This window comes from Brachyhypopomus gauderio, unplaced genomic scaffold (genome assembly GCF_052324685.1).
Source record: "Brachyhypopomus gauderio isolate BG-103 unplaced genomic scaffold, BGAUD_0.2 sc546, whole genome shotgun sequence".
NCBI classification, from domain to species: domain Eukaryota; kingdom Metazoa; phylum Chordata; class Actinopteri; order Gymnotiformes; family Hypopomidae; genus Brachyhypopomus; species Brachyhypopomus gauderio.
Window position 1 is genome coordinate 18538 of NW_027507367.1, and position 13963 is coordinate 32500.

A 13963-nucleotide genomic window follows, 5' to 3' on the forward strand; every position below is an offset into this window, starting at 1 on the left:
ACACCAACAACAGCAGTAATGAAACACAAGGCCTGTCTTCAGGTGACTAGGAGACTAGCAGAGTGTCTTTCCTTCAGTGAACACCTTTACAGAGACGTCCAAGCATGACCGCGTGACCACAAGCATGACGTGAACGTGCCAAGTCTGTCCTTTACCAGAAACATGACGCAAACGTGACAGGTCCGTCCTTCAACACTAGCATGGCGCTAACGTGACAGCTCCGCCCTTCAACACTAGCATGTAGCTAACATGACAGCTCCGTCCTTCAACACTAGCATGACGCTAACGTGACAGGTCCATCCTTCAACACTAGCATGGCGCTAACGTGACGGCTCTGCCCTTCAACACTAGCATGACGCTAACATGACGGCTCCGCCCTTCAACACTAGCATGGCGCTAACGTGACAGCTCCGCCCTTCAACACTAGCATGGCGCTAACGTGACAGCTCCGCCCTTCAACACTAGCATGACGCTAACGTGACGGCTCCGCCCTTCAACACTAGCATGACGCTAACGTGACGGCTCCGTCCTTCAACACTAGCATGGCGCTAACGTGAAGGCTCCGCCCTTCAACACTAGCATGATGCTAACGTGACGGCTCTGCCCTTCAACACTAGCATGGCGCTAACGTGACGGCTCCGTCCTTCAACACTAGCATGGCGCTAACGTGACGGCTCCGTCCTTCAACACTAGCATGACGCTAACGTGACGGCTCCGTCCTTCAACACTAGCATGGCGCTAACGTGACAGGTCCGTCCTTCAGCCGTGGCAGGACCAGAATGAACATCTCCGAAGGCCACAGCTATCAGATCAAACCTTCATGTTAGCATGACAACCCCCCCCCCCCATACAATTTATTGCACACTCCGCTAATGGCACTCACTGCATTAAAGATGTAGGGGTGTGTGTGTGCGCGCGTGTGTCTGTGTGAATTAGTGTGTGTGTGTGTGTGCAGGTGTGTGTGCATCCAAGAACTAGAGAGAAAAAACTGTTTTTTTTTTTTTCTGTTTTACCCCCACACGAAGGCTCCACTTCATCACAAACTTCATGAAGCTTGTGATTAAATAAAACAAGGCTCCTAAAATCTGATTCTACATTAATATCCATGGAGTTATTAAACTGATAAAAATTTTGCTATTAAACCAAATACAGTTAATAAAATACGCAGAAAGTCACATTCAAATAAATCGTTTTTACAAATCAGAACAGGTCACTCACGAAACAGGTCAAATTTTAGCTCGTCACATTGTAAAGACACTATATAAAAATATATGTAAAAGACTAAGCTTATTCCCAAGAGTGTGTCCATGAATTTATGAAAATACCAGTCGTGATTTTCTAAATGTCATGTGGCTCCCAACACACGGACACATCCCTCGTAACCATTCCCCCGGACGGCCCGGTTGATCTGGGCTTAGTGGCACGCTCCCGTCCCATTAGCCTGGTTCAAAGCTGCCATTACCTAAACAGGGTGATGGAAGACCTGGCTTTAAATGTGTTCACCCATGTAACTCATTGCGTATAAGGGCTGATTAAAGAATAATTCACTTTTATTGTTTACTTACCTATAAAATGCTCCATTGGTTACAAGTCAGAGATGGATTAGATTTAAAAACAATGCATAAAAGACCATGAAATGTAACAGCAAAGAACATTTTCCCCGAGATTCGAATGTGGCGGGATTGACGATCACAGGCAAGAGAAATCTGAGAATAAAGAAACTAGCCTTCTGGTAGGTGATGGGGAAATGCAGATCAGAGTGAAATTCCATATACAGAATCCAAGATTCCGATTGAAGTCATGATTCATATCATTTTAAATGAAACCTTCCAGAAAAAAGATGTGGAAAAAATGCACAAACTGGTTTCAAACACAGACGGCTTCAGAATAAAGGTGGCTAATCGTTAATCTGATCGTGGCAAATGGATCGCAAAGAAAGGACGTGACGTACCGTCTTACGATTAAACATAAAAGCAACGCACCCTGCTGCACAGAGATGAACAAACCCTTTGAGAAGCAGAGTCAGGGTTGGGAGATGAATCCCTGGCCACTGATGTATGGACTGATTACATCTTAGCAGCCAGTGCCCAAAGGCAACATATCAGTTAATGTAGCAGTGCGGGGCAAATCCCTGGTCAGATGGTCACAGATCAGCCCGGCTTTGGTGACTGACCTGCTTAAATGCACCTGATTCAACTCATCAATCAACTGTCAGGCCCAGCCCGTTGGTCTGAGCAGTGCACTCACCAAACTTTACAGGACTTTGGCCTTCCAGGACCAGATTTTGACACCCCTGTGCTTGAGGTTTGAATATAAATACGTATTAATGCATAATCAAGAGAAGATGACTGGGTACCTGGCCAGGTAGGAGTCCACTCGGATCCTGTAAGATTAGGCTGTAGGCCCTTCAATCCACTGCAGATGTTTGCAACTGTAGTGGACAGCCTCTTAGTTAATCAGTGTTGGTCCCCATCCAAACATTCACACCTAAGGCTAACCAAAAACTGTACCTGAAATGACCAATTACCAACCATCCCACGAAGACAGGAGTGAAACAGACAGAGCCAAGCAAGCAGGACATTAAAACCCAGCCTACCTTACTGAGCCAAAAACACATTCCAGGATGCATGAGAACCTAATTAAAGCTGCTGTTTAAAGCACAACCTCCCTCTCCTTCCTTCTCTCTCTCTCTCTCTCTCTCTCTCTCTCTCTCTCTCTCTCTCTCTCTCTCTCTCTCTCTCTCTCTCTCTCTCTCTCTCTCTCTCTCTCTCTCTCTCTCTCTCTCTCTCTCTCTCTCTCTCTCTCTCTCTCTCTCTCTCTCTCTCTCTCTCTCTCTCTCAGCAGTTTCAGAACAATTAAGAGTGAGTGTTGCCACCACAGTAATGCAATCTGTGCAAAGCAACTGCCGTCAGACACCCCACCCTCCACCATGAATGAAGTCTCTGTTGGAACTGGACCTATTTAAAAAAAAACTGGACTTAAAAGGTTCTGTGTTATTTCACGGTTGTAGACAAAGTTTCATTGATTTGGTCTAGGTGTTTTGGAGCAGTTTTATTTTCTAGTGGTGCTTGTGTTTAAATAGTTAATTTCTTTAGAGGAAATACATTTTTTGACTATAAATTCAGCACCAAGAGCAACAGCTGATGGAGATATTCACGCTATTACAGCTTTTAAAGTACAGCTTTTATTAAAGTTGTCACGTTCAATGTGCACTCTAACCTCTAACCTTCATGACCCAAGCTGGAACAAAACCATGTAGCACCATTCTGCAGTTGGGGAATTTAAAAACCTTAAATTTAGGCGGGCGGCATGGCGGTTAGCACCATCGCCTCACAGCAAGGCGGTCTGGGTTCGATTCTCGGTCTGGGCTGCTCTGTGTGGAGTTTGCATGTTCTCCCTGTTTCTCTGGTTTCCTCCCACAGTCCAAAGACGTGCATGGTAGGTTGATTGATCACTCTAAATTACCCATAGTTGTGAGTGTGTGTGTGTGTGTGTGTGTGTGTGTTGGCCATGTGGTGGACTGGCGACCTGCCCATGGTGTACCTGCCTTGGCCCGGAGATGCTGGGATTGGCTCCAGCCCCCCCGTGACCCCGACTAGCGGGATTAAGCGGATTGGATAATGAATGAATAAATTTAGGTGAATTTAACAAACCTTACATTTAACCTTCAACGCAAGAGTCGATATAAGTCATTCAGCCTGAGTCCAGAACAGCCCCTAAAAATGTCAGTGATCAAAGTCAACAGTAGTGACCCTAACAGAAGAGTGTTCACGGGTAACAACAGTAGAGTGACCCTAACAGAAGAGTGTTCATGGGTAAAGACAGTAAAGTGACCCTAACAGAAGAGTGTTCATGGGTAACAACAGTAGAGTGACCCTAACAGAAGAGTGTTCACGGGTAACAGTAGAGTGACCCTAACAGAAGAGTGTTCATGGGTAACGACAGTAGAGTGACCCTAACAGAAGAGTGTTCATGGGTAACAACAGTAGAGTGACCCTAACAGAAGAGTGTTCACGGGAAACAACAGTAGAGTGACCCTAACAGAAGAGTGTTCATGGGTAACAACAGTAGAGTGACCCTAACAGGAGAGTGTTCATGGGTAACAACAGTAAAGTGACCCTAACAGAAGAGTGTTCACGGGTAACAGTAGAGTGACCCTAACAGAAGAGTGTTCATGGGTAACAACAGTAAAGTGACCCTAACAGAAGAGTGTTCACGGGTAACAACAGTAGTGACCCTAACAGAAGAGTGTTCACGGGTAACAACAGTAGAGTGACCCTAACAGAAGAGTGTTCATGGGTAACAACAGTAGTGACCCTAACAGAAGAGTGTTCACGGGTAACAACAGTAAAGTGACCCTAACAGAAGAGTGTTCACGGGTAACAACAGTAGTGACCCTAACAGAAGAGTGTTCACGGGTAACAACAGTAGAGTGACCCTAACAGAAGAGTGTTCACGGGTAACAACAGTAGAGTGACCCTAACAGAAGAGTGTTCATGGGTAACAACAGTAGAGTGACCCTAACAGAAGAGTGTTCACGGGTAACAACAGTAGTGACCCTAACAGAAGAGTGTTCACGGGTAACAACAGTAGAGTGACCCTAACAGAAGAGTGTTCATGGGTAACAACAGTAGAGTGACCCTAACAGAAGAGTGTTCACGGGTAACAACAGTAGTGACCCTAACAGAAGAGTGTTCACGGGTAACAACAGTAGAGTGACCCTAACAGAAGAGTGTTCTGTGAAATCTGAGAATAAAGAAACTAGCCTTCTGGTAGGTGATGGGGAAATGCAGATCAGAGTGAAATTCCATATACAGAATTCAAGATTCCGATTGAAGTCATGTTTCATATCATTTTAAATGAAACCTTCCAGAAAAAAGATGTGGAAAAAATGCACAAACTGGTTTCAAACACAGACGGCTTCAGAATAAAGGCGGCTAATCGTTAATCTGATCGTGGCAAACGGATCGCAAAGAAAGGACGTGACGTACCGTCTTGCGATTAAACATAAAAGCAACGCACCCTGCTGCACAGAGATGAACAAACCCTTTGAGAAGCAGAGTCAGGGTTGGGAGATGAATCCCTGGCCACTGATGTATGGACTGATTACATCTTAGCAGCCAGTGCCCAAAGGCAACATATCAGTTAATGTAGCAGTGCGGGGCAAATCCCTGGTCAGATGGTCACAGATCAGCCCGGCTTTGGTGACTGACCTGCTTAAATGCACCTGATTCAACTCATCAATCAACTGTCAGGCCCAGCACGTTGGTCTGAGCAGTGCACTCAAACTTTACAGGACTTCTGTTCATGGGTAACAACAGTAGAGTGACCCTAACAGAAGAGTGTTCACGGCTAACAACAGTAGAGTGACCCTAACAGAAGAGCGTTCATAACTCTTTGAAAACTAGGTGTTAATAATAGGATCCCACAGAGTACAATACGAAACTAGTTTCGATTTAGTCAATCCATCAGAACGTCAACTGAATCCCATATGCAGACAATTAATTTGCTTTAAAAGATTTTACAGTGATGTTAACAAAGGATTGACATTCAAAAGAGACCATCAATCGAGGAGTTCAGAAAACTGCAGAATTGTTCAGCCTAAAGCTCATTTAGTCTTCAGCACAAACGAACCATTTCATTAAGTCTAATGTGGGTTGTGATGATTTTCTATTTTAATATAGCCAGTGTAATCCAAGCGTAACACTTCTGTAGGGGTATGCTTACAGTATACAAAGATTACATAGTATAAGATCTATATGTGCCGAAAACCGTAAGCGTGTTAAGGGCAGCATATATGACAAATGTTATTGTATATGAAAGGAAACCCAATTATGTTTCATAACATAAATCCAGGGTCGTGAATTAAATATTACATTAAATATAATATTATTAGACTATCGAGGACTATTATTATTATTATTATTATTTAGATTTATCTATTATTGATAGTGGAGAAAAGCAAGTGTATTGTGAAATAATGCTTTGAATTAGAAGAAATTGAATGTGTCACTGAATGTGGTCTTTGAAGTATTTAATACAATATTATGAAGTAATGTACAACGACATATAGCAGACATAGATTCATAATATTAAGCTGGTGAAAATACATATTTTTAAAGTGTCTAGTTAAAATGGTGGTTGACTGCTTAATACTTTTGGTAGCAGACCAAATACAGTAGAGACACGGTTGTGTATAAAAACATCCAGCAGCACCACGCTCAATCACCCGGCCTGACCACGCAAGTGTTTCTTCAGTAGAGCAATTACAGTCCCAATCCCTTCTGATGTCTTGTCAACAGACTGGGCTCTCATTACACAATCTCTGTCCACCATGTGGTATAGACATACACACACATACCTGCGGTATACGCACTACACACATACCTGTAAACACTGGTGTAAATAAATAAAATAACTATAGATAAATAAATAAATAAAATGTTATATAATAAATATATAAAATAACATTCACTTTCCAAGGAGGAAAAACCAGATCCACTTAAAAGTAGCACAAAACCCAAAGAAACTTCCTTAGAGGGAGGCAGCACTCTCTCTACCTGTTGATGTTGTTGTGTCTATGAATGCCACAGAGAAGACCGTGCTAAAACAGCTTTAGAAGGGAAGTCTGGATGTAGGCCATGGGATTATATAGAGGGGAGGAGATGTACGTTTGGCAGAAGAAGTTAGCAAGACCTGCTGACGTGGCTTAGAGCAGTTCTAAGAGAGTCAGCCGAGACGGCTAAAGAATTGGACAACAGTCCAGATTCTCCATCTGCAGCAGAGGGGTGGAGATTCTCCATCTGCAGCAGAGGGGTGGAGATTCTCCATCTGCAGCAGAGGGGTGGAGATTCTCCATCTGATGCAGAGGGGTGGAGATTCTCCATCTGATGCAGAGGGGTGGAGATTCTCCATCTGCAGCAGAGGGGTGGAGATTCTCCATCTGCAGCAGAGGGGTGGAGATTCTCCATCAGGCCTGAGACTGATCCTGAGGTTTCCTCCATTCCACTACACGCACACTGAACCATTTAAACAGTGCTCTATGTAATCCCACACTGCACACACACTGAACCATTTAAACAGTGCTCTATGTAATCCCACACTGCACACACACTGAACCATTTAAACAGTGCTCTATGTAATCCCACACTGCACACACACTGAACCATTTAAACAGTGCTCTATGTAATCCCACACTGCACACACACTGAACCATTTAAACAGTGCTCTATGTAATCCCACACTGCACACACACTGAACCATTTAAACAGTGCTCTATGTAATCCCACACTGCACACACACTGAACCATTTAAACAGTGCTCTATGTAATCCCACACTGCACACACACTGAACCATTTAAACAGTGCTCTATGTAATCCCACACTGCACACACACTGAACCATTTAAACAGTGCTCTATGTAATCCCACACTGCACACACACTGAAGCATTTAAACAGTGCTCTATGTAATCCCACACTGCTCACACACACACTGTAAGAGATCAAACAGCTGATGCACTTCAGCGTGTATGCTGCAGTGAGGTAGAGGTAGAGGTGACCACACACACCCACATATGGGAACCAGTGGGGTCCTTAAAAAAGAAACAAATACAATTAAAATCTGCAGTCTAACCTTCCACAATCTGTCACCATAACGACCATGCCACTGACGCAAACACACAAATATGCACACAAATATCAAAAATGCTGATAACATCAAAAGACTTTAAGGACACAGTGGCCACAACCTGAGACACACAACCAGCTTTATCTCCCTTATGCTCTCTCTCTTTCTCTCTCTCTCCCTCTCTCTCTCTCACACACACACACACACACCCTTTGAACATAAATGGCAAGAATGACAGACCGCCCACTCTAAATGAGCCATGACATCACTTCTCACCCAGCAGGAGGGTAATAAGACATGACAGCCATGTCATCTCTGCACTAAACTCCATGAAGCATGTTCTCACACACACACACACACACACTAAACTTCATCAAGCATGCTCTCACACACATGCACGCACACACACACACACACAGACACACACACATTAAACTCCATCAAGCATGCTCTCACATACATGCACGCATATACACATGTGCACAAACACACACATGCACTAAACTCCATGTTTTCACATACACATGCCCACTCACTGTCACACACACATATACTATTGGTAGAGTATTGGTAGGAGTATTGGTATTGGTAGACTATTGGTAGAGTACTGCTAGACTATTTGTAGAGTATTGGTAGGAGTATTGGTAGACTATTGGTAGGAGCCTCTGTATTGGTAGACTACTGGTAGAGTATTGGTAGGAGTATTGGTACTGGTAGACTATTGGTAGGAGTATTGGTACTGGTAGACTATTGGTAGAGTACTGCTAGACTATTTGCAGAGTATTGGTATCTCTAGACTAGTGGTAGGAGTACTGGTGTCACTAGACTAGTGGTAGGAGTATTGGTGTCGCTAGACTAGTGGTAGGAGTACTGGTGTCACTAGACTAGTGGTAGGAGTACTGGTGTCACTAGACTAGTGGTAGGAGTATTGGTGTCACTAGACTAGTGGTAGGAGTACTGGTGTCACTAGACTAGTGGTAGGAGTACTGGTGTCGCTAGACTAGTGGTAGGAGTACTGGTGTCGCTAGACTAGTGGTAGGAGTACTGGTGTCGCTAGACTAGTGGTAGGAGTACTGGTGTCGCTAGACTAGTGGTAGGAGTACTGGTGTCGCTAGACTAGTGGTAGGAGTACTGGTGTCGCTAGACTAGTGGTAGGAGTACTGGTGTCGTTAGACTAGTGGTAGGAGTACTGGTGTCGCTAGACTAGTGGTAGGAGTACTGGTGTCACTAGACTAGTGGTAGGAGTACTGGTGTCGCTAGACTAGTGGTAGGAGTACTGGTGTCGCTAGACTAGTGGTAGGAGTACTGGTGTCGCTAGACTAGTGGTAGGAGTACTGGTGTCGTTAGACTAGTGGTAGGAGTACTGGTGTTGGTAGAGTAGTGGTATCGGTAGACTAGTGGTATCGGTAGACTAGTGGTATCGGTAGACTAGTGGTATCTGTAAACTAGCGGTAGGGTTATATTGTGGCAGGGTTGTTCGATCCGGAGTACATTAACTAGAGAACCCCTGTGCAGTGCTGTACGTTTGAACAGAGAAGTGTTTTGTGCAGTGTGTGTGTGTGTGTGTTTCTTGCCTTTGTCCATGCAGCTCTTTGCTAGGCTAAAAAGCTGGGGAGATCTTTCCTCCAAAATCTGCTGATGCAAAGCAGTGTATCTCAACGTCCACCAGGGCAGCAGCTAAACACAAACATACATGTGCACACACAGAAAAAGAGAGAGAGAGAGGGGGGGGGGGGGTATGTTAGCACAGAAAACACCCTTCTGAGTATGAATGCGTATGAATGGGTAGAATTCCTTTTTAAAACAACATACATATAATACATACATAGAAAAATTGACAGTAAGCAGCAATACATATATGTTCCCCTATTGAAAATGAAAACACAAACACACACACACACACACACACACAAAAACACACAGTAGTGCCCCTTGGTCAAATAGAAAGATATTCATCAAAAGTGAAGCTTAATCTGTATTCATCTCACAAGCGCACGCATGCATACACACCACCACTACCACCACCACCCCCACCCACACCACCTCAACTCTGCATGCAGACGTGATGCAGGTCTCCACATTTATTAGTGGAAATGTGATCAAGATAAAGGGGGTAAATTCTGGGGGAGGGGCGCCACTCCCAAACTCTTCCAAGTAGTAAATAAAGTCATCTACATTATCTGGAAACATCAGAGGACATGCCTCTGTGTGTGTGTGTGTGTGTGTGTGTGTGTGTGTGTGTGTGAGAGAGAGAGAGAATGTGTGTGTGTTACCTAACCACCAGAAACAACTGAATCCCCTTGACAGCTGCTTGCATTTGCAATGAGGTGAACAAATATTAGTTCTGGTGGGTGACTGACGATGTCTGCTCACACCCGCACACACACTTGCCCACACTCACACACACACACACCTGCCCACACACACACACCTGCCCACATATGCGCACGCACGCGCGCACACACACACACGCCTGCTCACATGCCTGCTGAGAACAGGAAGGTCTGGTGTTCAGTCTGAGAACAGGACGGTCTGGTGTTCAGTCTGAGAACAGGAAGGTCTGGTGTTCAGTCTGAGAACAGGAAGGTCTGGTGTTCAGTCTGAGAACAGGAAGGTCTGGTGTTCAGTCTGAGAACAGGAAGGTCTGGTGTTCAGTCTGAGAACAGGAAGGTCTGGTGTTCAGTCTGAGAACAGGAAGGTCTGGTGTTCAGTCTGAGAACAGGAAGGTCTGGTGTTCAGTTTGAGAACAGGAAGGTCTGGTGTTCAGTCTGAGAACAGGAAGGTCTGGTGTTCAGTCTGAGCTTTGGGTGCCGTTACTGCTCCATCAGGCAGAGCCAAACAACAGCAGCAGAAAACCCAATGCACCATTACATCACATTATTCCTTATGAGAATTCAAATAATTACGCCAATATTGCTTTGAGAGAGAGAGAGAGAGAGAGAGAGAGAGAGAGAGAGAGAGAGAGAGAGAGAGAGAGAGTGTGTGTGTGTGTTATGAGCAGTGTTGGGAATAAAAAAGTAATTAGTTATAGTTACTCTCTACTTGTTCAAAAAGGTAACTGAGTTAGTAACTGAATTACTCTATAATAAAAGTAACTTGTTACCAGGGAAAGTAACTATTTGCATTACAGTTAAAAAAGAGTTATATGCCAATGAATAAGGATTTTTTTGAAAAAGCAGTTTTCACAGTCAGTTGAAATGAGTAGATAAGAAAGGTGTTTAACTTTTGATATTTATTGCACATCCATAGACCAGTGCAGGACAAAATCCTTTAAAATCCCAAATCTTTGTTTAAAAAAAAAAAAAAGCAAAAGTAAACAGTTACACTATATAAAGTGCATTTACATCTATCAAATTAAATTAAATTCTCTCAACCTGAGACAACTGGTTTGTTCACAATAGAAGTAAACTTAACAATAAAACCTCTATTCTTAATTAAATAAATCAAATACCCAGTCTGGTAGACATTCAGGAACTTCAAGTTTTTTTCTTAAATAATGTTTATATCACCACCTTGAAAATGATCATTTTTCTTCGGCTTGCTCCTGACTCGCCATTTCTGCCTCTTCTCCGTTTGTGTCGTGTGCTTCGGCACGCGTGTAAAAACACTGGCTCTGATTGGCTACCATAACGTTGCCTTAGCCAATCGCTTACTGACTTGTTAAGTTAAACAGGTGTTACACCGAGAACTGTGACCTATCGAGATCTGTTACTCCTCACTAGCCTGGGCAGTGGTTCGCTCGCAATACTGTTAGTATATCAATATATAGTAACGCACCGCTTTTAATGACCAGTAACGTCAACGGCGTTGTAACAGGAAAAGTAATTAATTATATTATCCCGTTACTGACAAAATGACGCAGTTACTGCCGTTATTTTTAACGGCGTTATTCGCAACACTGGTTATGAGTCCCAGTCCTCCCACTGACACCAGCACAATCCGAACCAGTGGTGATAGTGACTCTCTGAACGGCCCCTCTGGCCTCTGGAGTCTCAGCATGTCTGTCAGCACAAACACACCAATGAGTTCAGCACCCTGTCACACTGTGTGCACTACTGTCACGGACCAAGACCAAATACCAGTAGTGATACCAGTGATTGACACCTTGACTGACCAATGAAAATGCCCCCTGTGAGACCTAGAGAACATAAAAAGCATTAGAATACATTATAATATGGTTTAGGTTGTTTTGCCTGACAGAATGTAATGAACAGAGAGCAGAGCAGAGTGAACGGATGCAGGGTGAGCAGAGTGTGAATGGCTACAGGGTGCACACTAGGGTGCTTTCAATGTCCCGGTTTCACACTTGGTTATGATCTATGATTGAACACCACAGCCTTTTTTTAAATACCTTGTAAAACACAGTGTTGTGAAACGATGCACATTTATTTATGCATGTGTACACAATATTTTTAGACTAGGTGATATAATATAAACACGTATTGCAATCCCTAAGCCCCGCCCCCACGGCTAGCTCCGCCTCCACTAGAATGAGCTGTGGGGGTGTGAGGGGTGGAGAGTGGGGCGTTAATTACACCCAGGGGCTCCAAAATCTGCTGAACAGTCCTGCTACAACCTCTACATAAGCAGCACACACACACACACACACACAAACGGAGGTTGACAGTTCCGCAATGAAACGACTATAAAGAGAAAACACAAACACACACACACACACACACACACACACTCCCAGTGACACACACTCACATAACCTCTACCATGGGGAAGGGTTTCCAGTCAGAGCTTTTTATTATGTATTCTGTAACAGTTTATGAAACAAACAACAAAAGATTCATTCTCTGGTTTTTTTGGTGATCAGAAAACTAGCTCACAACTACACACACACACACACACACACACACACACACACACACACTCACCTGCAGGTGTTCCAGCTTCGTGGCACAGTTGACCAGCAGCACTCTGGCCACAAGCAGCAGGAAGGGGTTCAACACCAGACTGTACACACACTCCCCATCCAGCAGGAGATGGGACAACACAGCTGAGGTCAGCGCTCCGTCCTGCGGGCACAGGGACACCCGGTTAACACACACACACGCGCACACACACACACACACACACACACACACACACACACACACACACACACACACACACACACACACACACAGAGTAATTTGCGACAGCACTTTATGGTCCATACACCCAGGAGAATCCCCTGGCTCATCTCCAGCACCTCCCAGTCTCTAGAAGCAGCTTCGTGTGTAAAATGAAAAGGTCTTCAGTACAAGACAGATAAATCAAACACAGAAAGCTGTGAGACAGCAGAATGTGTTTATCCTGGGGTTTATAGAGATACACACACACAGCGTTCAGCACACGTGAGCTAGGGATCCCCGGGGTATCAGGAAGGCATCTTCTCTGCATCACTGGGGGCCCTGAGAGGTTTCATTAGTGTGAGGCCCTCCCTCACGCCTCTATATGGCCTCATTATACAGAGCAAAGACCCGCACGGCCTCACCAACACTCTCCATACATCACAGAGCTAGTGAAGAGTGCGTCTCACACACACACACACACATATGCACACAAACATGCACACACACGTATGAACACGCACGCATGCACACGCACACACACGCATGCATACACGTGCACACACACACACACGCATGTATGCGCACACACACACACACACATTCCAATAGTGGATATACCCGAGAGCGAGAGCTATTGTAAGAGCAATAAGACTGCTCTATCCACTCAAGAGCAGACAGTACTGGAAGGGAATGCAAGACTGGTGACCCATTACAAACCCTGACGTCCTTCATCAATAGTCAGTCAGTGAGCACTACTAACCCACCATCACTACTAACCCACCATCACTAACTCACCCACCATCACTACTAACCCACCATCACTACTAACCCACCATCACTAACTCACCCACCATCACTACTAACCCACCATCACTACTAACCCACCATCACTACTAACCCACCATCACTAACTCACCCACCATCACTACAGCATTACTAACCCACCATCACTACTAACCCACCATCACTACTAACCCACCATCACTACTGCACTACTAACCCACCGTCACTACTAACCCACCGTCACTACTAACCCACCGTCACTACTGCATTACTAACCCACCGTCACTACTAACCCACCATCACTACAGCATTACTAACCCACCATCACTCCTAACTCACCACCACTACTAACCCACCATCACTACTGCACTACTAACCCACCATCACTACTAACCCACCATCACTACTAACCCACCGTCACTACTAACCCACCGTCACTACTAACCCACCGTCACTGCATTACTAACCCACCATCAATACTAACCCACC

The 13963-nt window shown here is 44.6% G+C and overlaps 1 protein-coding gene across 1 annotated transcript in view; it reads right to left on the reverse strand.

Moving 5' to 3' along the window:
• Nucleotides 1-13963, reverse strand: part of LOC143506837 (uncharacterized) — a 36266-nt gene that overhangs the window by 11505 nt on the left and 10798 nt on the right. Inside the window, exons 5-6 of the mRNA XM_076996454.1 lie at nt 12512-12652; nt 9203-9305 (exon numbers count right to left, since the gene is read on the reverse strand). Of these exons, the coding sequence (XP_076852569.1) occupies nt 9203-9305; nt 12512-12652 (244 nt within the window). The remainder of the gene's footprint in view (nt 1-9202; nt 9306-12511; nt 12653-13963) is intronic.